This window comes from Prionailurus bengalensis, chromosome A2 (genome assembly GCF_016509475.1).
Source record: "Prionailurus bengalensis isolate Pbe53 chromosome A2, Fcat_Pben_1.1_paternal_pri, whole genome shotgun sequence".
NCBI lineage: Eukaryota > Metazoa > Chordata > Mammalia > Carnivora > Felidae > Prionailurus > Prionailurus bengalensis.
The window spans coordinates 9,977,815-10,000,000 of record NC_057348.1 but is presented as its reverse complement, the minus strand read 5'-3'; the positions used below and the strand labels follow the sequence as shown (position 1 = coordinate 10,000,000).

The window sequence follows — 22,186 nt, the reverse complement described above, 5'->3', positions numbered from 1 at the left end:
AGCCCCCAGACAGACCCTTCCCCCACCAGTTCTGCTCACCACGGAGCCCTGCTTATTGTCAGAACAATCTGGAAGTTCATTGAGTTAGGCCAAGCAATGAAGCTGGGTGCACCAGCCACCTTAACAGGCGAGCACCTCACACAACCTCCCTGTCTAATCCTGGACCCACACTGCTGAAACTTCAAGGGCTTCCAAAACCCCAAGCCTCACCTGAACACCTCTCCAGCCCAACAGGAGGCTCAGCTCGCCTCCAGTCGCCCCACTGAGCCTGACTTTTCACAGTAGAAAAGAGACCATGTGCAGTTCGCAGGTGCCCCTCCAGACCTTGCAGGGATCACTTAGGGTATGTGGCCCATGCCTCCCCTCCCAAATGCAGACTTCCTAACTCAGGGTGCAGGTAGGGGGGACAGAACTGCTACAGGGTGTGGTGATACATGCTCACTGCCCCACGATGCACCCCCTCAGCTCTACCCCAGCACTTTGAAAGAGTGATGGAGCTCAGGCTTGGAGAGGGGAAATGTCTGGCCTGGGACCACACCATGGCATCATCCTAGGCTCCTAGGTCTCGAGATAGGTTGGGAACCCCACCTCTGCCCTCAGCTCACTACCTTGCTGCGGGGACCCAGCCATCCTTCCACCTAGCCCAGGAATTAGTGGGAACAGCTCAGCCTGGGGCAAGTGCCTTCACCCCTCTGAACCTCCTCTTACTCATATGAGAATGGGGGGACCAGACACTTCTCAGCTGCAAGGTGGGGTCACTAAAAAGGGGAAGACGAGGTGTCTGCCCCCAGGCAGAACAGAAATTGCAGGGAAAATAGCCCAAAGTAGAAAAAGAAAAAAAAACCATGGACAGTTCTGAGGGGGAAGAGAAGATGAGCGTAACTCCCTTCTTTGTAGCATTTTTCAGTTCCCACGCACCCTCGGCAGTATTATCTCCCTCATGCAACTCTGGGATATCTGCCCCATGCCAGAAAGGCAGGCGCAGGCCCAGAGAGGTTAAGGGCCATGGCCAAGGTCACACAGCATGTAAAATGTAGAGCATTGCTGAAAGTCACTTCTTGTAGCTGTAAATCCAGTGACTACTTGCAAACAAAGTTTGGGCTCCCAGGGTTTGGGGAAGTTTCTGGGAAAGTTAAACTGGACCTTAAAGAGAAGAGTCAGTCAGTGGAGAGAGGGGGAATCAGAAAAACAATTGTTCCTCTCCTAACCATGAATATTTCAGAAATCCCCAGACACCAGTAGAGCTGCCTGAGGAAGCAGTAGCTAAGAATGCATGTTCTGGACTCCCAACAGACCCAAGATTAAACACCCCCGTCCCACTCCTCTGTGTGACCTTAGGCAGGCTATTTAACCCCTCTGAGCCTGTTTCCTCTTCTCTAAAATGGGAAGCATCATAGCATTTACCTTAGAGCAGCAGTTCTCAAAGCGGCCCCCTCTCCAGCAGTATCAGCATGGCTGACGAACTGGCTAGGTACATGGGTTCTCAGGCCCCACTCAGACCTCCGGAATCAAACTCCAGTGGGCCCAACCAGCTGTTTTAATGAGATTCTGAAGTGCACTCAAATTGGCAGCCCTCTACCTGGTAGGTCTGTGAGGCAGCAAAGGCAACCCAGGCTCCCCAAACTCCAGACAACTTGCCCACCCTGTGTTAACCCCCTCTCTCCAGGTGCGGTTCCCATCCCACTTCAGCTCCGACCTGAAGGATCTGCTGCGGAACCTACTGCAGGTGGACCTCACCAAACGCTTTGGGAACCTCAAGAACGGAGTCAACGATATCAAGAACCACAAATGGTTTGCCACAACTGACTGGATCGCCATCTACCAGAGGAAGGTGGGCCGCCTCCTTCCCCGTGCCACGTGCTCCCCCCCCCCCCAGTACACTGAGGGTTTGGGGAGGAGGCTATAAGCCAGAGAGGGCTGCCAGTGGAGAGATGGAAAGGGAAGTGGCATTTGAAAATAGGCCGCAGGCTCTGAGTCAACCTAGCTGAGGCACCTTAGAGCAGTGGGGGTCTAGAAATGGGATTGTGGGGTCATTCGGCCACTCTATGACCTTGGGCAGGAGATGCCCCTCTGGTGAGTTGGCTATAATGAGATTCTTAGGTTATTAAGGTGAATTCACAGCCTGATGTAAGCTCAGGCCTGGGTCAGAGTAAGTCATCTCATAAATGTTAGGCCATTCACATTTATTGTTATAAGGATGATTATGTTGACTACTGAGGTCTGGGTGGTTCTTAACCCCTCTCCAGGTGGAAGCTCCCTTCATACCAAAGTTTAAAGGCCCTGGGGACACGAGTAATTTCGACGACTATGAGGAGGAAGAGATCCGAGTCTCCATCAATGAGAAGTGTGGCAAGGAGTTTACTGAGTTTTAGGGGTGTGCCTATGCCCCCATGGGTTTTCTTTCTTTCTTTCTTTCTTCTTTCTTTTTTTTTTTTTTTTTTTTTTTTTTTTTTTTTTTTTTTTTTTGGTGGGGGGTGGGTGGGAGGGTTGGATTGAACAGCCAGAGGGCCCCAGAGTTCCTTGCATCTAATTTCACCCCCACCCCACCCTCCAGGGTAGGGGGGAGCAGGAAGCCCAGATACATGGAGGGATGGAAACACCAGCTGCTCCCCCTCATTCCCTCACCCTCCTGCTCCTACCCCCAGACCCAACTGCTTTTGCCTTCCTCCTCCCCTAAAGCCCCCCCCCCCGCCACCCCCAACCAGCCTACTTCTGCCTGTTTTAAATGAGTTTCTGAGTTCCAGTCAGACCACGTCTTGCTGGTGTATTCAGGGACAGGGTGTGCAAAGAGAGGCCCAAACTTAACTCCATCCCCATTCCCCCAAACCACAGGCATCACCAACTAATGAAGGAAAGGCCAGCCTTCTCTTCAGAGCAATGGTGACTGGAGAGGAGAGATTTTAGTGACCTGTTCAGTGGGCTGCTTGCTAGAATTAAAAAAAAAAAAATTTGTATACTCTTATTTAAGTTCCACCAGTGCCTCCCTCCCTCCTTCCTCTACCCTTACCCCTTCCATGCCCCCCACTTCCCAAATCCATTTTAACTAGGCTGAGAAGCAGACTGAATTTGTAAAGGAAGGAGCTGGGGTTCAAACCTCCGCCCCAAGCTGCTAATCTCCTCTGCTCCTCTGCCCACTCCCCCCACCTTGGGGGGGGGGGTGTCCCCTGCCAAGCCTGGAAGGGTCTCAGCCCCTTTAGGAAGCCCCTATCCCCTTCTGCCCCAGCAGACCTTTCTTCACCCTTGGGCTTCGGGACCGAGACAAAGCAGCTGCCCCTCTCCCTGCCAAAGAGGAGTTGCCCCCCAAAAAGATAGAAGGGGAGCCCCAACCCCAGGGTCTTTCCTCCCACCAGCACTCGCCCCAAACTCCTGAATTTTATTCTCAGCTAGATTTTAATGCCCAGCCTCCTCTCAGCTCAGTTTGGAAGGCAACCCCAGCAAAAGAAGGCAAAGCCCTCCTCCCTCTTGTGGCCCCGGGTTCAAGGCCAGGGTTGCTGGGGAGGGGCTGCCGGTTTTATTCACCTAGCAGCCTCCGCCCCCCCTCCCCCAAACCTGGGCGCTCCTCCTCTGCTTAGCTGTCAGCTGTCCATCACTCCTCCCCCCCCCCATTTGTGCTTTTTTCTCTCTCAACAGAAAAGTGGGGAGCCCCTGGGGAACCACCCCATTCATCCCCATATCTCTCTCATAACTTCTCCCCAACCAGGAGGAGCTCTCAGGCCTAGGGTGGGGCCCCGGGTGGGCGTGGGGGCGATTCAACCTGTGTGCTGCGAAGGACGCGACTTCCTCTTGAACAGTGTGCTGTTGTAAACATATTTGAAAACTATTACCAATAAAGTTTTGTTTAAAAAAAAAGTGTCGCTGGTGTTCCCGACTTCGGTCACCCACCCACACACCCCCAGGGGTTTGGAAAGACCATTTCGGACCCCAACGTCCAGGCTGATCAGGACCTGGCCTGGAGTCTTTGTAAAGCCGGGTTTAGCCGGAATTCCGCCACTACCCCGCCCTGCAGGAGAGGGGGGCGCCAAATTGCCCTTTGACCCTGGATTCGGGGTTCCCGAATCTGTGGCGCGCCCCCTCGGCGTCCAGCCCCCGGCCGAGAGGGCGCTCTAGGGAGACGCTGGGGCCGGCGCGCCGGGAGGCCGAGCGGCGGCGGAGGCGGCCCCGGCAAGGGGGGGGTAAGGGGTGGGGGAGACGGTGCGCGCCCCCCTCCCCGCATCCTCGGCGCGGAGCGCGGGGACAAGCGCGCCGTTGGGGCGCGGGGGCGGCGACAGTCCGAGGGTCCCCGCGGCGCCCGGCAAGCGCAGCGGCCCGGCCCGCGGGCGGCGAGTTCCCGGTAAGTGCGGTCCCGAGAGCGGAGCGCGCCGGGGAGGCGTGGAGAGGGGGGCTGGGCGCCGGGGACGTCTGGGTCCCGCGCCCAATGGCTGGAGGGCGGCCGAGCGCCGCCCGCCCGCCCCGCCCGCCCCCTCTCCCCTCCCCCCGGCGCTCCCCTCCCCCTCCCCCGCCCGCCGCTTTCCCCCGCCCCCGCCCCGGCGCCAACTCCACGGCGCCTCCTTAAAAAGCGCGCGGGAGTTGTAAGGGGGGGCCGGAGCGAGCCAGAGTGAGCGAGAGCGCAGGGTAAAGGGGGCGGGCGGGGGGCCCGAGCTCCACCTTAAAAGCGGGCGCGTGGGGGTGGGAGGGAGGAAGGCGGGCGGCGGGGAGGAGGGAGGGAGGGAAGGAAGGGGGGCCGGAGTGTCCCGGGCGCAGGGCGCGCGTGCGGCGGCGGCGGCGGCGGGGAGGGGCCGGCCGCGCCGCGCTCCCCTCCTCCCTCCTCGCATCCCCGGCCCCGCGCGCGCCCAGCAGAAGCGGGTCTGTGTGTGCGTGCGTGCGAGTGAGTGAGTGTGTGCATATTTTTTTCTCTCTTTTCTTTCTCTCTCACTGTTTTTTCTCTCTCTCGCTCCCTCTCTCTCGCTTTTTTTTTTTTTTTTTTTTTTTTTTTGCAAAGAAACAGCAGCGCCGCCGCCGCTCCGCCGAGGCGCTGCGCCCCCCGGGGGGGGAGGCGGAGGAGGCGGGCAGCGGCGGAGGGAGGGGAGCCGGAGAGGGGGGCGCCGCGCTGGGAGGGAGGCAGCGCGCACGGTGCAGCCGGGCCGGGCGGGAGGCATGGCGGGGCCCCCGGCCCTACCCCCGCCGGAGACGGCGGCGGCCGCCACCACGGCGGCCGCTGCCTCGTCGTCCGCCGCTTCCCCGCACTACCAAGAGTGGATCCTGGACACCATCGACTCGCTGCGCTCGCGCAAGGCGCGGCCGGACCTGGAGCGCATCTGCCGGATGGTGCGGCGGCGGCACGGCCCGGAGCCGGAGCGCACGCGCGCCGAGCTCGAGAAACTGATCCAGCAGCGCGCCGTGCTCCGGGTCAGCTACAAGGGGAGCATCTCGTACCGCAACGCGGCGCGCGTCCAGCCGCCCCGGCGCGGAGCCACCCCGCCGGCCCCGCCGCGCGCCCCCCGCGGGGGCCCAGCCGCCGCCGCCGCCGCCGCCGCGCCGCCGCCCACGCCCGCCCCGCCGCCACCGCCCGCGCCCGTCGCCGCCGCCGCCCCGGCCCGGGCGCCCCGCGCGGCCGCCGCTGCCGCCGCCACAGCGCCCCCCTCGCCCGGCCCCGCGCAGCCGGGCCCCCGCGCGCAGCGGGCCGCGCCCCTGGCCGCGCCGCCGCCCGCGCCTGCCGCTCCTCCGGCAGTGGCGCCCCCGGCCGGCCCGCGCCGCGCCCCCCCGCCCGCCGTCGCCGCCCGGGAGCCGCCGCTGCCGCCGCCGCCACAGCCGCCGGCGCCGCCACAGCAGCAGCAGCCGCCGCCGCCGCAGCCACAGCAGCCGCCGGAGGGGGGGCGCGGCGCGGGCCGGCGGCCCGGCGCGGCCCGTGAGCCTGCGGGAAGTCGTGCGCTACCTCGGGGGCAGCGGCGGCGCCGGCGGTCGCCTGACCCGCGGCCGCGTGCAGGGGTTGCTGGAGGAAGAGGCGGCAGCGCGGGGCCGCCTGGAGCGCACCCGCCTCGGAGCGCTCGCACTGCCCCGCGGGGACAGGCCCGGACGGGCGCCGCCGGCCGCCAGCGCCCGCGCGTCGCGGAGCAAGGTGAGCGCGCCGGGGAAAGGGCGGGGTGGGGGGGTGGGTGCCGCGCTGTAGGCAGGTGCGGGCGAAGTTGGTGGTGGGGCGCGAGTCCCGGGAGGAACCGGGTGGCGGGCGGCCTTGGCTTTTCGCGTCTTCCCTGCGGGTTCGGCCCGTGGTGACCTTGGCAAGTGACTTAATCTTCCCGAGCCTCAGTTTCCTCTGCTTGTACAACGCGACTTAATAGCAGTAGCGACCCCTTGAGGTTGTTAAGCGAGTTTAGTGAGATTTGGCTACTAAGGGCTTTATTAACACAGAGCGTGGCACGGACTGAATGCGTAAAAGTTAGTCCGTGTTGATATTAAAGGTGGGTGGTAAGCACACCACTCGATCCTGGGTCACAGGGACTGGGCGAAAGGCCAGAACAGCCACTAACCTTTTCCTGCTTCTCTCCCTGGCACCAGAGAGGTGGAGAAGAGCGGGTGCTTGAGAAGGAAGAAGAGGAAGAAGATGATGAAGATGAAGATGATGAAGACGATGTGTCAGAGGGATCCGAAGTGCCGGAGGGTGACCGTCCAGCAGGTGCCCAGCACCACCAGCTTAATGGCGAGCGAGGCCCTCAGAGTGCCAAGGAGAGGGTCAAGGAGTGGACACCCTGTGGACCCCTCCAGGGCCAGGATGAGGGCCGGGGGCCAGCACCAGGCAGTGGTACCCGCCAAGTGTTCTCCATGGCAGCCATGAATAAGGAAGGGGGATCAGGTAAGGATCTCTCTGAGTTGGGGAAGGTTGCCTGATGGGGAGGAACTGAGCCCCAAGACAAAGCCACAGGCATATGCTTTTTCTTTCCCAGCCTCTGCTGCCACTGGGCCAGACTCCCCGTCCCCTGTGCCTTTGCCCCCAGGAAAACCAGCCCTCCCTGGGGCTGATGGGACCCCCTTTGGCTGTCCGTAAGTTGGGGTATTTGAGCCATGGGCGTGTTGCCTACCGACGTGTAATAGAACCAGAGGAGTATCGCTACTCACTGGTTCCCCTTGTTCTGCCACAGTTCTGGGCGCAAAGAGAAGCCGGCTGACCCTGTGGAGTGGACAGTGATGGACGTGGTCGAGTACTTCACTGAGGCCGGCTTCCCCGAGCAGGCAACAGCTTTCCAAGAGCAGGTGAGTTCCCAACCCTCAATGTACCCCTCTCTATCCCAGGGCCTCAGTGGTGGGGGGGAAAGGGGATCTGCTCTGACTCTGTCTGTCTGTCCCACCCAGGAAATCGATGGCAAGTCTTTGCTGCTCATGCAGCGCACAGATGTGCTGACTGGCCTGTCCATCCGCCTGGGCCCAGCCCTGAAAATCTACGAGCACCACATCAAGGTGCTGCAGCAAGGCCACTTTGAGGATGACGACCCCGATGGCTTTCTAGGCTGAGCACCCAGCCTCTCCCCTGCCCCAACCCATTCCAGCCCCCATCTCACCCGAAACCCCCCGAGTCCAGGAGCTGGATGGGGACGCTCTCAGCCCTCCTAACAGATTCCAGTGAGGGGGTGTTCCTCCCTACTCCTCTCTTCCCTGTGTTTCCCCAGCATACATACATTTGGCCCCCAGCACATCCTGTACTCCATGATAGAGGAGTGTGGGGTGAGAACAGGGCCTGCTCATTTCACCCCAGGAAGCCAACCTCCCCCCCCCCAAGTCTAGGACATTTTTGAAAAAAAAAAAAATGGGGGCTTCCCATCTCCCCTAGGTCCTCTTCAGTTCAGCCAGATGTTTCCTATATAAATGTTTTGTTCTGCCTGTTCATTTTGGTGGGTGGCCTTTCCTCTCTCCCCCACCACCCACACCCCATCCCGGTCTGCCCCTGGCCTCCAGCCCCTGGGAATAGCCGGGGTGGGGTCCCTGGGTCTTCCCTAACCCTCTTTCTTTCTGTTGGTTGTCGCTCCAGCTGGCCGTATTGCTTTTTAATATTGCACCGAAGGTTTTTTAAATAAAGTTTTAAAAAAAAAAAAAATGCTGGGAGTTCACTTCATGAATGGAGTGGGGGAGGGGGGTGAAGAGCAAACGGGGGGGGGGGGGGGGTCCTCCTGGGAGAGTCTAGGTTAACACAGAGTTGTTGGAGGAGGAAGCCAGGTAGGGCACGGGGCTGCCTCACAGCCAGCCAGAACACGAAGTGCTCCAGGAGATCAGGTGCCGTCCTCTCCCCAAGCTGAGAACAGTGCTCTGGCACACAGTAGGTGCTCAAATACTTGTTGAGTGACCAGCAGTTAACTAGGCTTTATGAGCATTTTCTCGGTTGTTCTCTCCCCAGCCCAATGAGGCAGAGAGCTCATAAAAACCCACTTTCCAGAAGAGGCAACTGGCTCAGCACAGCAAAGATGCTTGCTCAGGGTCACACAGGGTGGGGTCAGACACCTGTCTGAGTTTTTTACCCAGAGTCTTTTTAAATGTAATTAGTGTATTTAGCTTTATAGCCGTATGTAGTCAGCCTTTGCAAGCCACCAAGAATCCGGTCTATAACTATTGGGGGCAGGGGTCTGTCTTGGGCCCATGGTAGGGTATCCAGGCTTCACCGGTCCTCACCAGTAAGAGGAACAGAAGGGATGAGACCATGGGACACGCACGTTTTTCCAAGTGAAGATTTTTAGGACTGTTATCCGTAGAAAGCAGCCACTGATATCCCAATCCCCACTAAGTTCTAATGCAGTTTGTCAACTCCATTAGAGTTGTGTTTGGGGGGGGGGGGTGTTTGTTTGTTTTTTAATATACAGATTCTGGAGCCAGAGAGTCAGAGACTTCTCGAGGCCGGGGCTTCCTCCCTTTATGTACCTGCGCCCCGAGTTTGGACGCTCGGTAAAGACCCCTCCTCCCCAGGAAACGGCTTAGGAGCGAGAAAGGCGCTGCCCCCCCCCCCCAGCCACACCCCGGGACATGGCCGCGCCAGGACCGGCCCAGGTCGCCCCCCTCGGACGCGTCCCCCAAGCCAGGTTCCGGGAGCGCGCGTTTGCGCGGGGCCCCGCGGGCGCGCACCGCGGACCGGAGCGGCGCGCCCCTCCTGCGTGTTGAAATTCAAACGAGGCGAACTCCCTCCGCGCGGCGCCGCCCCGACCGAGAGGTCGAGGCAGGGGCGAGCTGGAGGGGGCCGCGCTCCCAGTCCCGGCAAGTCCGAGGTTCCCGGGGCGGGGTCAAACCCGCGGCCAACGAGAGCGGCGGCGGCTTAAAGAGCTGCGTTCCCCTCCTGCGGCCCCACGATGGCTACCGAGCAGTGGTTCGTGGAGCCGCTGCCCCCCGGCCCTGGGGAAACACCGCCCGCGGACGACTTGGAACCTGGGGCACAGCCCTGCGGGGATCCCTCCTGGTTGGCGTCCCCTGGCGGACCTGGGGACCCACCCGAGGCGGAACCGGAGGACGTCCAGGGACAGCTCCCCGAGGCCTCTACCGCTACTCCTTCCCCCGAGCCTCTGGCCCCGGGCCCAGGGCCCGCCCCTCCTCGCCTACCCTTGGACACCATGTTCAGCCCCATCACCGAACAGCTCCGCTACCTGCTCAAGAAGGCAGATGATTTCCAGAGCTACTTACTTTACAGGTGGTGCTGGGTGGGGTCCTAGGTCCCTCGGAATGAGACTGAGGAGAGCAACAGGATAGGCAACGCACGCTAGGTTCGCAAACTCAAAAGCATTAGGAGCCAGAGACAGTAAATGAAGCTAGTTGACTGAGGATCCAATTTCGAAGAGTGATAAGGACTGTGTAGAAATTTGGGGTTAGGGAGGGCCTGCTATTACGCGGCCCCCAGGGGTTGCCAGTTCACGAGGACGGTTCTCCTAGTTTTTAACTGTTGGCTTATATTTTGAGCCCTGGGGAGGCTCAACAAAACCAATCTGTGCCAGACTTGGCCCTCTGGCTACCAGCATGGGACCCCAAAGGATAATGTGGTTCCCAGCCCAGGGGAGAAGAGACTGTAATTCTCACATTTCAGTATCCATTGGAATCCTCTGGGAGGCTGTTGAAACCCTAGATTTCTGGGCTCCACCCTACAGGACATTTTGAGTGGAAAGTCAGTTGTGGAATTCAGGTGTCAGCACCTTAACAAGTGTTCCAAATGGCTTTGATGCAAATGGTCCTGGGAGATACTCTGAGAAAGTCCTGGCGCAGGGGGATTTTGTCATAGGGGTTCCGGGCTAGGAAGACTGGTTGCCAATGAGTGGGGAATGAGGGACCCCAGGCAAAGGCCCCTTTCTCTCTTTAGCAGGGACCGAGTGCAGAAGGAACAGCTGGCAAAGGCCATGCCCACCTTCTTACAGATGTGTGAGCCCTACTTTCTTTACCTGGAGGCAGCCGCGAGGAGTGTGCCCCCCATCTATGGAGTCCTGCAGGAGCTGGTCCGAAAGGGGGTGTGTGGAGCAGGTTTTCTAGACCCTGTGCCCCTTTCTTCATTCCTCGGGGTTGGGAAATGGTGGGGGGAGGGCGATGCGGGCAGGCCAGCTAATCTCATTATGCCCCCTCTTCCATGCAGCTGTTGGAGATCTCCCAACAGCTGACCCTGCGCCTAGAACAGCTGGTCCTCATGTATGCCTCCTTTGGGTTTGTGGACCTGGAGGAGACCGACCCCCTAAGGTAAAAGGGTAGGAGACGGGAGTGGGGTGGGGAGAGGGTGGCGTCCAGAGCCCAGCCTCATTTCCCACCGTCCTGTCTCCGGCCAGTATCTCCTGTTTCTTCTGCGGAAGGTTCTCCATCAGCCCGTCCCACGAGGTGTCCATCTTCAGATACTGTGCCCCAGCCGCTTACACCGCCAGCCGCTTCCCCCGATACCTCTATAAGAAGATGCGCTGGAATCTGGAAACCGCCCCAGAGCCCAGCGGCAGGGGGCAAGATTCCCGCGTGGATTAGTGAGTCCCCTGAGAGAATGAAAGTTCTCCCCTCTCTGTGCAGAATGCCAGTGTGGGCCTCTGAACCACCACCACCACCACCACCACCACCACCAAAGCATGGAAAGCCCGGCGGGAAACCAAAGATCTTCGAAAGGCCATCCCCACTTTTTAAAAAAAATTCACCCTCCCATTAAAAAAGTCCTCATCTTAAAAGTAGGCTGGCAAGGAGAAAAGGCCTCCGTCTGGAGCCACATCCCTACCTGAGAACTTGAGGGCAAATTCTGATGAGTTTCCACCTCACGCCCCCCACCCCAATCAAAGCCCTCAATTGAAGAAGGAAACTGCTCATTCTTAATTAATACCCTCCTCCCCTCCCAGCTACTTCCTGTGCTATCGAGATACATGGGAAGACACAGGCAAGAGTCCAGCCAATTCATGCCCCCAGATCCAGAAGTTGTGGTCCATTGGCCGATGGGTGCCGCTAGGACCAGCTGAGGATGACCTTTATTCATGGTAAGAACTAGGACAATGGCAAGGTGGGCTTGGGCCCTGGAGGGAGGGGCAGAACCTCACCAAAGACCATCCACTTCCCCCCACATTATTTCCCTTGGTAATAAGGAGAGCATTTTATTGTGCCCTGAAAAGTGCTTTATGCAGACTTGTGTCACAACCCATGGAGGTCTATACTACAGGCCCCATTTTACAAAGAAAAAACAGGTGCTCAGAGAGGTTAAGTTACCTGCCCAAGGGCACACAGCTAAGTTTAACTGGGTGATAGGCCAGGTCAGGGCTAGGGTTGTTCAACCTCCCAGAGCCATTAGCTCTAGGCTTCTCAGCAACAAGAAAAGCACTCCCCCCCCCCCAGGGTTTTTCCCACCCCCCCAGCTGAAACAAAGCCTCTTTCAGCCACCGGCCTCTCACTCGGAGGGGAGGGGTTCCCGAGAAGCTGGGGGCGCTCACGTCCGGGCCTGTCTGTCCCTGCCCCCAGGATCTTGTGCCCGCAGCCTCCTGGGGACTACCAGCAACTGCTGACCATCGGCTTCGAGGAGCCCTCGCACATGCTGGCCACCGACCTGCTGGTGCAGATTCTCACGGGCCAGTCAGGCCCGGCCCGTCCCCCGAGCGCGGCGGGGCCCGCGGCGTGGGCCGCGCAGGGGTCTTGAACCTGGAGAGAGAATGGGAGCCGGAGCCTGACAGTTCCAAACTCCAGGAGAGGGAGCAGGGGAGGGGCTCACTCGTTCTCCTAGTGCACCTCGGCCTCGCCTTCCAAGGGGCCAGGCCAAGCTGGACCGTTCGCACCGGGTCCGACCTGGCCGCGGAGCCCTGCGCGGGGACACACCAGTTTTGCGTTAAATAAAAGAAAGAAAGAGGTCACAGGCTCGGCGTCCGCTCGGTGCGCCGCGCCCCACCCCTTGGGGCGAGGAGGCCCCGCCCACCTGCGCGGCCTTCTGGGAAATGTAGTCTTTGAAACAAAACCAAAGTCCCCTGACTGGCGGACCAGCTCTCAAGGCATGCGCAGAGGCGCACATGAAGCTAAAAGGGAAGTAGCAGTGCCTGTCAACAACCGGAACCCAGAAAACCTCAAGTTTTGGGTAGCCGGGAAATTCAACGCCCAATGGGGGAAGGGACCCCCGGGGCCACGCCCACTCTCCTATTTTGACCCGGAAATGACTTATTTTTTACCGAAGAGACTATATTTCCCGACGTGCATCAGCAAAGGGCCCGTGATCAGTTTCCTAAAGGCCAGAGTCAAATCTTCCTCTTCCAGCTTTTGGGTCATGGAGTGGGCAGGTCATCTTACTTCGCGGGGTGTCCGGGGCGCGCGCGGGATGGGAAAGCCGTAAGGAACTCCAGCTTGGGATCTCTAAGCTCCACTCCAACCTTGGACTGGAAAGGAGTCACGGGTTGAGAGAAATGAACTCACCTCTTCGAAAGCTACAGCGCGCGAGTGGCAGAGCTCCATCCTGAACCGGGTCTTTCTGATTACATCTGGTCCCTTGCGAAGGGAAGGGTGTCATTCCTGACCCGGGTGTCACTCATCTGCCAGTTACCCCCGTAGGGGCTGCCTTTTCATTCCTGGTAACATTTTTGGAGTCGTCGGAGGAGAGACCTAGCATTTATGCTTTTGAGCAAAGCACTTGCTTACCTAAAACTCCCAGGCACAAAGGCACATAGTATTGTAAGCACCAGTTTAAGATGACAAAAACGGGCGTGAGAGGTAAAATGAATCAAGACTGGACGCCAAAACCTTTTATCTTTGGGGGGGGGGCGGGGGGAGACAGCTTCTGGTGACAATTTCTGATTTCATCAAAGATTTTTTGGTCTGAATGAGTTCAAGGGGATTCTGAAGCTACCTAATACTGATTTAAGTTAGTCCCTGTGAGTGACATACACTGTAAGACTCTAGCTTAATTAAATAGAAGTTTAAATTGAGCCAAAAATGCAAGTCACATGTAATTTCAAACTTTCTAGTAACCACATATGAAAAATGAGGTAAAGGAACGCCTGAGTGGCTTAGTCCGTTAAGCATCCAACTCTTCCACTCAGGTTATGATCTCACCATTCTGGAGTTTGAGCCCCTCATGGGGCTCTGCTTGAGATTCTGTCTCCCTCTCTGTGTCTCAAAATAATAAAAATGTAAAATGAGGTAAAAAAAAAGTCAGGTTATTTTTAGTGATATTTTTATTTAACCCAACACATCCAAAATATTATTTCAACCTATAATCTATGCGAGAAACTATGAATGAGATATTTCCCTTTTGGGGGTACTGAGTTTTTGCAATCTGGTATTTCATACTTACAGCATATTTCAGTTCAGACCAGCCACACATAGCTTGAGACTGTCTCCCTTAAGACAAATCCACAGGCCACTTAAGACTAAAGGCTTCTGGGGGCACCTGGGTGGCTTAGTTGGTTAAGCATCCAACTTGTGCTCAGGTCAGGATCTCTCAGTCCGTGAGTTCGAGCCCCACGTCGGGCTCCATGCTGACAGCTCGCAGCCTGGAGCCTTCTTCAGATTCTGTCTCCCTCTCTGCCCTCCCCTGCTTAAGTTCGTGCTCTCTCTCTGTCTCTCTCAAAAATAAATAAACATTAAAGGTTTCTGGTGTGAGGTGCTGGGAGGGGAAAGAAACAGGCCTGATTTCCTGGATCCTGTCGCTCAGGAACTATCTATACGCATGATTCTCCAACTTGAGTGTGGAATCATGTGGAAGGTTTGATTTTTAAGTCTGGGGTGGGACCCAAGAATGTGTGTTTGTTGACAAAATCCCAAGCCAAAATCTGATGCTGCTGGTCCAGGCACTACACTTTGAGGACTGCTGGCCTACATCTACATGATGGTCCTCGAACTTGGCTCCATGTGGAAAGCACCCGTAGAGCTTTAACAAATACAGATGCTGGGCGCCCCCGGGTGGCTCAGTCAGTTGAGCCTGTGACTCTTGATTTCGGCTCAGGTCATGATCTTGCAGCTCGTGAGTTCCAGCCCTATGTCCAGCTCTTTACTGACAGTGCAGAGCCTGCTTGAAATTCTCTCTCTTCTTCTCTCGTTGCCCGCCCCCCCAAAAAATATTTTTTTTTTTTTAATGTGCTCTGGGTGTTTCCATGTCCCACCCTGGCAGCACTGGCTCTTTGTTTTCTCTCCAGACCTTTGAAAGTCACCATCAAGCATGTGCTCAGTGTGGTGATGATGGGATGGGGTGTGGTTCCTTCTTGGGCTGAGCTGCTCTTGGGGTGCAATGCTGTGTGAGCATTCTTCAGTTCTTCATTAGCTGCTTGTCCTATGTAGGATCAAGTCTGTTGCTAGACCCAGGGCATACAGTGTTGGACAAATCCAAGAGTTTAAACAACGATTCTAAATCATTCCTGGGTCTTTTCTGGGTCTCAGTGCACGCCTAAGAAGCTGATACCCTAAAACCACAGAATATAACTGCAACGATACACTTTTTCAACTTAGGGTGTCCACAAACTCTTGAACTCCACCGGGGGGAGGGGCCTGAGCCCCCTGGCTTCGGAGGGAAATTAAGGAGGGCTTGGCAATTGACAGCTACAAGCTCTACTACAAACAGGCTTTGCTTATTAACATGCCTGTGCCCCACACCCCATTTAAAAATGTTTCTAAGTAGTCACATTTAAAGTTCAGTAGAGGGGCGCCTGGGTGGCTCAGTCGGTTAAGCGTCCGACTTCAGCTCAGGTCACGATCTCGCGGTCCGCGAGTTGGAGCCCCGCGTCGGGCTCTGGGCTGGTGGCTCGGAGCCTGGAGCCTGCTTCCGATTCTGTGTCTCCCTCTCTCTCTGCCCCTCCCCCGTTCATGCTGTGTCTCTCTCTGTCTCAAAAGTAAATAAATGTTAAAAAAATAAAGTTCAGTAGATTTTTATCTTTCTTTCTCTTTTTTTTAAAGTTTACTTATTTAGGGGCATTTGGTGGCTCAGTCGGTTAAGCGTCCGACTTCGGCTTAGGTCGTGATCTCACAGTTTGTGAGACTGAGCCCCACATCAGGCTGTCTGCTGTCAGCACAGAGCCCACTTCAGATCCTCTGTTCCCCCCTCTCTCTCTGACCCTCCCGTGCTTACACTGTCTCTCTCAAAAATAAATAAAACATTTTTTTAAGTTTATTTATTTGGGTGGCTCAGTCGGTTGAGCGACTAACTTTGGCTCAGGTCATGATCTCACGGTTCACAAGTTCGATGCCCGCATCAGCTGTGTGGGGACAGCTCAGAGCCTGAAGCCGGCTTCAGATTCTGCGTCTCCCTCTCTCTCTCTGTCCCTCCCCCACTTGTGCTCTAGCTCTCTCTCTCTCTCAAAATAAACATTAAAAATTTTTTAAATTTTTTTAAGTTTACGTATTTATTTTGAGAAAGAGACAGCATGAGTGGAGGAGGAGCAGAAAGAGAGGGAGAGAGAGAGAATCCCAAGCAGGCTCTGTACTGCCAGCACAGAGCCTGGTGTGGGGCTCAATCTCACAAACTGTGAGATCATAACCTGAACCAAAAACAAGGGTCAGATGCTTAACCAACTGAGCCACCAGGCACCCCTCTTTTTTTTTTTTTTTTTTAAGAGAGAGAGGGCATGTGAGCCAGGAAGATGGGCAGAAGGGGAGGGGGAGAGAGAGGGAGGGAGGGAGAGAGAGAATCTTAAGCAGGCTCCACACTCACTGAAGAGCTCAGCAGGGGCAGGGGAAGCAGGGAGGCCTTGGTCCCATGATCCTGGGATCATGACCTGAGCCGAAATCAAGCCACGGATGCTCAACTGACTGAGCCACTTAGGCACCCCGAGATTTCTCTTTCAAAGGCTAGGTTTCCCCCTTGCTTTTGGAAATCAGAAGCTCACTCACTACGGATATGGAGGAACACTTACCTGCGCGTTGAAACAAGGCATTTCCCAGCATACCCCATTTCTCTCCTTAATATTTGTCTGGGGTCTACACGCATGGGAGGTTTGCAACAGCTGGACAGATCATAAGTGGCTTTGTATGCCCTGCGAAGAAGTTTGTACCCTCACCGCCACCACCACCCCCCTTTTTTTTGCAGGTATTGCTTACGTCCCCAAATAAGGAACAACCTCTTATCACCTCTGTCTAGCCAGCGCCCAGCTCCCGGGCATACCATTGGCACTGGCACAATAAATGTTGAAGAAGTCTGGAAAAAGGGAGGGCATGAGCCAGTTTGTCCGAACACCGCAGTTCGCGCCCGCGCCGCCAGGGGGCACCAGGACCCGGGCCGGGCCGGGGGAGACTAGCAGCCCCAGAACTGGGCGATAAGGGCACATTCCATACTCGGGCTGGCACCTCCTGTGGTTTCCTCAGGACTTCTTCCACCAAACGCGCTCCCGCCCCAGCCCAAAGTAAGAGAACCCAGAGGAAAACAGCCTGCACTGCCCAGAAAGAAGGGGCTTTATTGGGGAGTGAGGGTAGCCGAGGCATTTACTCGAACGGTAAAGGCCGGAGGCAGAGGCCAGTTCAGTTCGCAGTTAGGCGGAGAAGGGCTGGACAGTTTCACTGGCAGGATTGACAGTGGTGGTGTTTCCCAACGTGGACTAATAGTTTTATAGAAGAGAATGGCCAATTTCGCAAAGAGGAGCTGGTCGACTTCATCTTCCCCGGAGCAGACTGCTGACCCTCTCCAGGCCTTCGGCGGATTCGGAGGGCACTCCCTGGCGCCCCTACCAGTTTCCTCTGATGTGTGTGTTACCTCTGGCAGGGTGTCCCAACCTACTGGAACCTCAAGGCTTCCGCTCCTCCTGGGGAGAGGAGGCCAGACAGAAGGCCGACCTCAGAGACCCGGGCACCGCGGGAGTGACACTCATGCACAGGGTGGGGCAGCTTGGTTCCCAGGACTATGGCATCCCCGTCACCCCCTGGCCGTGTCCAGAACTTTGTGTCCTAGCCCAGAGTAACTTCCCAGGGGGCGCGGGGGTGCACTTCCCGTGGCCCAGCATCCTGACGCCCCGGGGAGGAGACGTGGGGGAAGAGCGACTTGCGCTTGAGGGAAGAGGGGGGGGGAAAGGGCTCCCACCTGCTCCAAGCCGTTCTCCGATGCCTTTCTGCGGGGAGGCCAGATCACCGTCAGCTTTCCGTCGCCCCTGCTCGCTGCGGGGGAAGGGGCACTCAGCGGGGGTTGCCCCTCCTGTCACCAGCTGGAGGCGGCCAGCACCAAGGAGACCGGCCGCGCCCCTTAAACACACAGGCGTTTACCCTCCTTCCCATGGAGGCCTCCATTCGGGAGGAGGGAGCAACCTGAAGGAGGGAGGCGAACCCAGAATGGGGAGGTGGAAACCCGAAAATTCACAGGGAGCATCCAGGAGTGTCAGAACCCAGGCAGGTTCCCTGGAATCCGATAAAGACATCTAGAATCCTCCTCCCTTCCTCCCACCCAAAGCCTAGGTGAGATGTATCCAGGAGTCGACCATTCAGAGTAGGGCGTGGAGCACAGAGAGAGAGCAGCCCTAAAGGGGTGGGGCAGTGAACGGAGAGTTGAGAGAGGGCCCCAGGAGTCTGGGAGCCCCAAGGAGGTACCCTAAGTGCCAGAAGAGAGGCTACTGGAGTTGGGCAGTTGGTGAGGGCGGCTGGAGCCCTGAGAGTCCCTAGAGTGGGGGCGCGCGTGGCTTACCCGTGAGGCTCGGCGCGGGCTCCTTGAACTCAGCGGTGCCGTAGACGCTGAGCCTCTGGCGCTGCAGCTCCCGTTCGCGCTCATGCACCTCGCGCACCTCCTGCTCCAGCAGCGACGGCGCGACCCGCGGCGGGGCACGGGCCAGCACCGGGCACCGGCCTTGCACGGCCAAGCGAGGCCGGCCTCCGGGATCCGGCAGCCCCTGCGGGCCCGCGCCGCCTTCCTCCGCCGGCGAGGAGCCGCGTCCCGCGGCGGTCTCAAAGAATCGCTTGAGCTCGCCCAGCGGCTGCGGCGGCGGCCGGGCGCACTGCTCTGGGGCCGCGGGACGCGCCAGCACCGCCTGACGGTGGGCCTCCCGCTCGATGTCTCGCTGCATTTGCGCGCCCGCCCGCGCGCGCTCCAAGGCGCGCGGGAGCGCGGGCCCCGGGCCCGGCAGGCTGAGCACCGGTCGCACGCGTAGCTCGACGAGTTCTCGGCCGGCGCGGCCTGGGCTCAGGCCCCGGCTCCGGCGCAGGCTCTCCTCGCGTTCGCAGCTGCGGCGGATTTCTCGCTCGATGGGCGTCTCCATGAGCGGCTTCCCGGGGACCTGTTGGGGGGTCTCGGGGCGCAGTAGAAAATGCAGCAGGGGGGCTTCCGAGTCTGACCCCGAAGAGGAGGTCTCGGGACACTGAAGAGGACAGTGCTTCGGGACCCCCGCGCTTCGTGCTTCAGACGGCTCGGGGTTGTCGTCGCCTGTCTCGAGACTCTCAAAACCCCCAGCTGCGGATGGCCCGGGGCGTTCTGTGTCCAGCCCCGCTGATGGCCCAAGGACTTCACTCTCTCGCTCAGGGGTCTCCGCGCCCTGCTCCGCGGAGAGCACGGAGACCTTGCCTCTTGGCCTGGGTACGTCGGCGTCCTGCTCTGCGGCAGGCCCCGGGACTTCGATGTCTGACCCGGGGGGCTCGGGGCCCCGAGCTTCGGACGACCCCAGGGCTCCGCTCTCCGGCCCGGGGGCCTCGGTGTCCAGGGTTGGGAGCAGTTCGGAAGCCTTAGTTTCCAGAGCCGGAGTTTTGATGCTCAGAGCTGAGACACGGTGCCCTGCGCAGCACCTGTGGCACAGTCACCGCCCGCGGGTTCTAAGGCGTCGCCTACCTCAGCCGCTTCTCTGACCCGCCCCTGGCCTCCGAGAACGGCCCCCGGGGACAGGGCCGGGCACCGCCCCCTGCACCTGCAGGAAAGACTTGGGCCCCGCCCTGGCCCCGCCCTCGGGGCGGGGGCGCCCCGGCAGGGCACTGCATTTGGTTCACTGACGCGCCTCAGGTCAGCTCAGGGCACCAGACTTCTCGTAGGAGGGCTTCCCTAGACTTGGCCCGCCGGCTGGGGGACAAGTCTGGGTGCCGTTCCACTAACGGGGCGCCACCCTGGCACCTTTTCGCCCTCACGTCCCCGGCATTCCCGGGAGGATTGACCCCACCTCTGTCCTGGGTCGGGTGTTTGAACCGCCGGCTTTCTGGTGCCGGTGTGCTCCAAAGCCATCTTTCCGAAGCCTTGCTAGCCCCGCCCAGACCAGCGGGGAGCAACGCCCCTGGCCCCTGGGCTGTCCATCCATGTTCCACCCCTGCAGCGCACAGCTCAGACTGAAGGGGGCGCCAGGAGCCCTCTCATGGCGCGTCTCAAGCTCCCCCGCCCAGTGCCTGGGCTCCACTAGGCTTCTTCCGAGAGGTGTACCCGCCGCTCGCGTCAAGCCCCAGGCTGCTTCCCCGCACCCCTCCTGGAAAAGTCCGCAAGGCGTCCGCGGCCAAGTGCACTTCCAGACTGAGGGAAGAGGGAGGGACAGACCCAGCGCGCCCGTGGCTTAGAGGAGCAGCTGCGGTTGAAAGGCGGTCACCTTGGGCCCAGACGGCTGGGAAGGCCCGGAGAGGTATCCAGGCTTGAGGTGTGGAGCAGCTCTCCGCAGCTGGCGCCAGATCTTGGCGTTCAGAGGCAGCAGGGTCGACGCCCCCGCGCCGACCCACCCCCAAAGACATTTTCCACTCTCCTCCCCCAGGCTCTCCCCAAATCTGTCCTCTGGCCCTACTCTACCGTTCTAGGGTGACCAGGAAGAAAGATATAGTTACCTAGAGAAAGGTTGGGGGGGGGGGTTGCTGAACAGCCTGGGAACCTCCAATAATCCAACTAACAATCACTCCTTCCCCCAGCTCTCCGCCTACTCTGGTGACTCCCTTCCTTCCCCTGGATCCTAGTCTCAAGCTCCTCCCTCTGACCCCTTTGGCCTAATTGGAATTGGGCCCAGCTGGGTTCCATCCCACGCAAAACCTCCGCAAGGTACCAGCCTTCGCCAAGGCTCAGTTCCCTTGTCTGTAAAATGGGCAGAGCGGTGTCCACTTGCTTGGTGGGGGGGGGGGGGTCATGAAGATTAAAGCTTTACTTCTGGAAAGAGTTGTCTACAGCATTCTCTCGTCTTCATCGCCTCCCATTCATGTTTGACAGCACTGACAAGGCTCTGGGTCCCACCACCCCACCGAGCCTTTTCCATCCAAGGTCACGGATGGACTTCACTTGCCAGACCCTGGTTCCGGGTCTGACTTCCTCTTCCGTTAGCTCCTGGGTCTCTGAGGATGCCATCTTCTCCTGGTTTCCCTCTCAGGCATTTCTTCTCAGACTTCTGTTTCACCTGCATGGACAGGCTTCCTTTCCCCCCTGGCTTCCACTGGGGTTGGCTGATGGGAGAGGGGGAGTGAGGTCAGCACGTTTATTCCATGCCCCTGCCCGTAAGCCACGCTGCTTGTGTCCCTCGCTGCTGGTAGTTACTCCACACAGCTCTCTCACCAAGGCCAGTGCGTGGATACGGCCCCGGGCTGTTGCTAACAGAGATTGTTTCCCCAAATCTTTGTAAGCCAACTCTTTTTTGGGGTGCCTGGGTGGCTCAGTCAGTTAAGCCTCCGATCTCAGCTCAGGTCATGGTCTCGCCGTTGGTGAGCTCAAGCCCTGCATCTGGCTCTCTGCTGTCAGCAAGGAGCAGGCTTGGTTTCCTGTCTCCCTGGCTCAGCCCCTCCCCTGCTTGCTCTCCCCTCTCTTCCTCTCTCTCAAAAATAAACAAACATTTTTTTAAAACCTAACTCTTGACTGAGCTCTGATGAGTTACTCAGTTTGAGTATGCTATCTCTTTCCTGCCAGCACTCAGCCCCTGACCAATTCCAACCTCATGCTTTATTTTATTTTTTTAAGTGTATTTATTTATTTTGAGAGAGGGAGAGAATACCAAGCAGCCTCTGCGCTTTCAACGAGGAGCCCAACACAGGCTTGAACTCACAGACGGTGAGATCATAACCTGAACCGAAATCAAGAGTCCCAGGCTTAACCCCCGGAGCCACCTGGGCGCCCCCACAACCTCATACTTTAAACAACATCTCTGTGCTGGTGTCTCTCAAATCTCTACCTCTGACTTCTCCTCTGGGTTTAAAATTGGGTTTTTCGACACTTATTTGTTTTTGAGAGACAGAGAGAGAGGGAGCATGAGCGGGGGAGGGGCAGAGAGAGAGGGAGACACAGAATCCCAGGCAGGCTCCCGGCGTCCAGCTGTCAGCACAGAGCCCGACGCGGGGCCTGAACCCACGAGCTGTGAGATCATGCCCTGAGCCGAAGTTGGACGGCTCAACCGGCTGAGCCACCCCGGCGCCCCTCCAACTGAACATCTTCAAAACTGAGCTCTCGGCTCCCGCCCCTACTCCAGCCCTGCTCTTCACCGTGTGTGACGACTCATCCATTCTGTTTTTCATGCCCCAAACCTAGGAATCTACCTCAACTTCTCTCTCTCAGCCCTGTTCCAATCCATCCTCATGCTGGATTGCTGTTGAATCTGTTGACTCTGCCTCCAAAACATATTCTGAATTCGTCCACTTCTCTCCACCCTAGTCCCAGCCACTACACTGCCCTCTTCACTGAGTGGTGGCTCCCCACCCACCAACCAGAAAAACCCAGACTCCCCACTCTGACCCAGAAGGCCCTGCCCACTTCTCAGATCTCATCTTCTGACACTCTCCCTCACTCCTCCATTCCAGCCTTTGTGCTTCCCTCAAACCCCCAACTGCACTCCTACCTCAGGACCTTTGCACTGACTTGCCTTTCTTTCTCTGCTTGGAAGGACTCACCCCCTGGCTGGCTTCAGCTATGCAGGTCTTGACTCAA

The 22,186-nt window shown here is 58.2% G+C and overlaps 4 protein-coding genes across 7 annotated transcripts in view; 3 read left to right on the top strand and 1 right to left on the bottom strand.

Annotated features, from left to right (window-relative positions):
• The window catches only part of PRKACA (protein kinase cAMP-activated catalytic subunit alpha), a 17,150-nt gene extending 13,301 nt beyond the window's left edge, over window positions 1-3,849 (top strand). For all 3 annotated transcript variants that reach the window (XM_043586800.1, XM_043586801.1, XM_043586799.1), the window contains exons 9-10: window positions 1,667-1,831; window positions 2,247-3,849. In XM_043586800.1, coding sequence (XP_043442735.1) covers window positions 1,667-1,831; window positions 2,247-2,372 — 291 coding nt within the window. In that variant the 3' untranslated portion in view covers window positions 2,373-3,849. The remainder of the gene's footprint in view (window positions 1-1,666; window positions 1,832-2,246) is intronic.
• A 930-nt stretch (window positions 3,850-4,779) lies between these two features.
• SAMD1 (sterile alpha motif domain containing 1) lies at window positions 4,780-8,062 on the top strand. Its single transcript, XM_043586798.1, is given in 6 exon segments — window positions 4,780-5,847; window positions 5,849-6,094; window positions 6,532-6,826; window positions 6,918-7,014; window positions 7,113-7,224; window positions 7,324-8,062. Coding segments are annotated over 6 exon segments (1,623 nt in total). The 5' UTR covers window positions 4,780-5,133; the 3' UTR covers window positions 7,483-8,062.
• A 1,071-nt stretch (window positions 8,063-9,133) lies between these two features.
• On the top strand, window positions 9,134-12,287 carry CA2H19orf67 (chromosome A2 C19orf67 homolog). The gene is made up of 6 exons (XM_043586797.1): window positions 9,134-9,634; window positions 10,295-10,439; window positions 10,562-10,662; window positions 10,749-10,934; window positions 11,295-11,429; window positions 11,905-12,287. The coding sequence occupies exons 1-6, from the start codon at window positions 9,300-9,302 to the stop codon at window positions 12,077-12,079; spliced, it is 1,077 nt and encodes a 358-aa protein (XP_043442732.1). The 5' UTR covers window positions 9,134-9,299; the 3' UTR covers window positions 12,080-12,287.
• Window positions 12,288-16,785: 4,498 nt separating this feature from the next.
• On the bottom strand, window positions 16,786-20,969 carry MISP3 (MISP family member 3). 2 transcript variants are annotated; one of them, XR_006298286.1, is made up of 3 exons: window positions 18,020-20,969; window positions 17,426-17,646; window positions 16,786-17,150 (listed from the first exon to the last, which is right to left on the bottom strand). XR_006298286.1 is itself a non-coding variant. In XM_043586795.1 (3 exons), the coding sequence occupies exons 1-3, from the start codon at window positions 18,585-18,587 to the stop codon at window positions 17,133-17,135; spliced, it is 660 nt and encodes a 219-aa protein (XP_043442730.1). In that variant the 5' UTR covers window positions 18,588-20,969; the 3' UTR covers window positions 16,786-17,132. The 2 variants fall into 2 exon arrangements, 1 of the variants encoding a protein (XP_043442730.1); XM_043586795.1 differs by having other exon boundaries at window positions 17,426-17,499.
• Between the last annotated feature and the right edge of the window lie 1,217 nt (window positions 20,970-22,186).

What these genes read in the sequence shown, in the direction of transcription:
- CA2H19orf67 (XM_043586797.1), top strand. Translation starts at nt 9,300, where the DNA reads ATGGCTACCGAGCAGTGGTTCGTGGAGCCGCTGCCCCCCGGCCCTGGG. An exon ending in CAGAGCTACTTACTTTACAG is followed by an intron (nt 9,635 to 10,294) that starts GTGGTGCTGGGT and finishes TTCTCTCTTTAG; the next exon opens with CAGGGACCGAGTGCAGAAGG. An exon ending in AGGAGCTGGTCCGAAAGGGG is followed by an intron (nt 10,440 to 10,561) that starts GTGTGTGGAGCA and finishes TCTTCCATGCAG; the next exon opens with CTGTTGGAGATCTCCCAACA.
- MISP3 (XM_043586795.1), bottom strand. Translation starts at nt 18,587, where the DNA reads ATGGAGACGCCCATCGAGCGAGAAATCCGCCGCAGCTGCGAACGCGAG. An exon ending in GCCCGCGCCGAGCCTCACGG is followed by an intron (nt 17,500 to 18,019) that starts GTAAGCCACGCG and finishes CTTCCCCCGCAG; the next exon opens with CGAGCAGGGGCGACGGAAAG.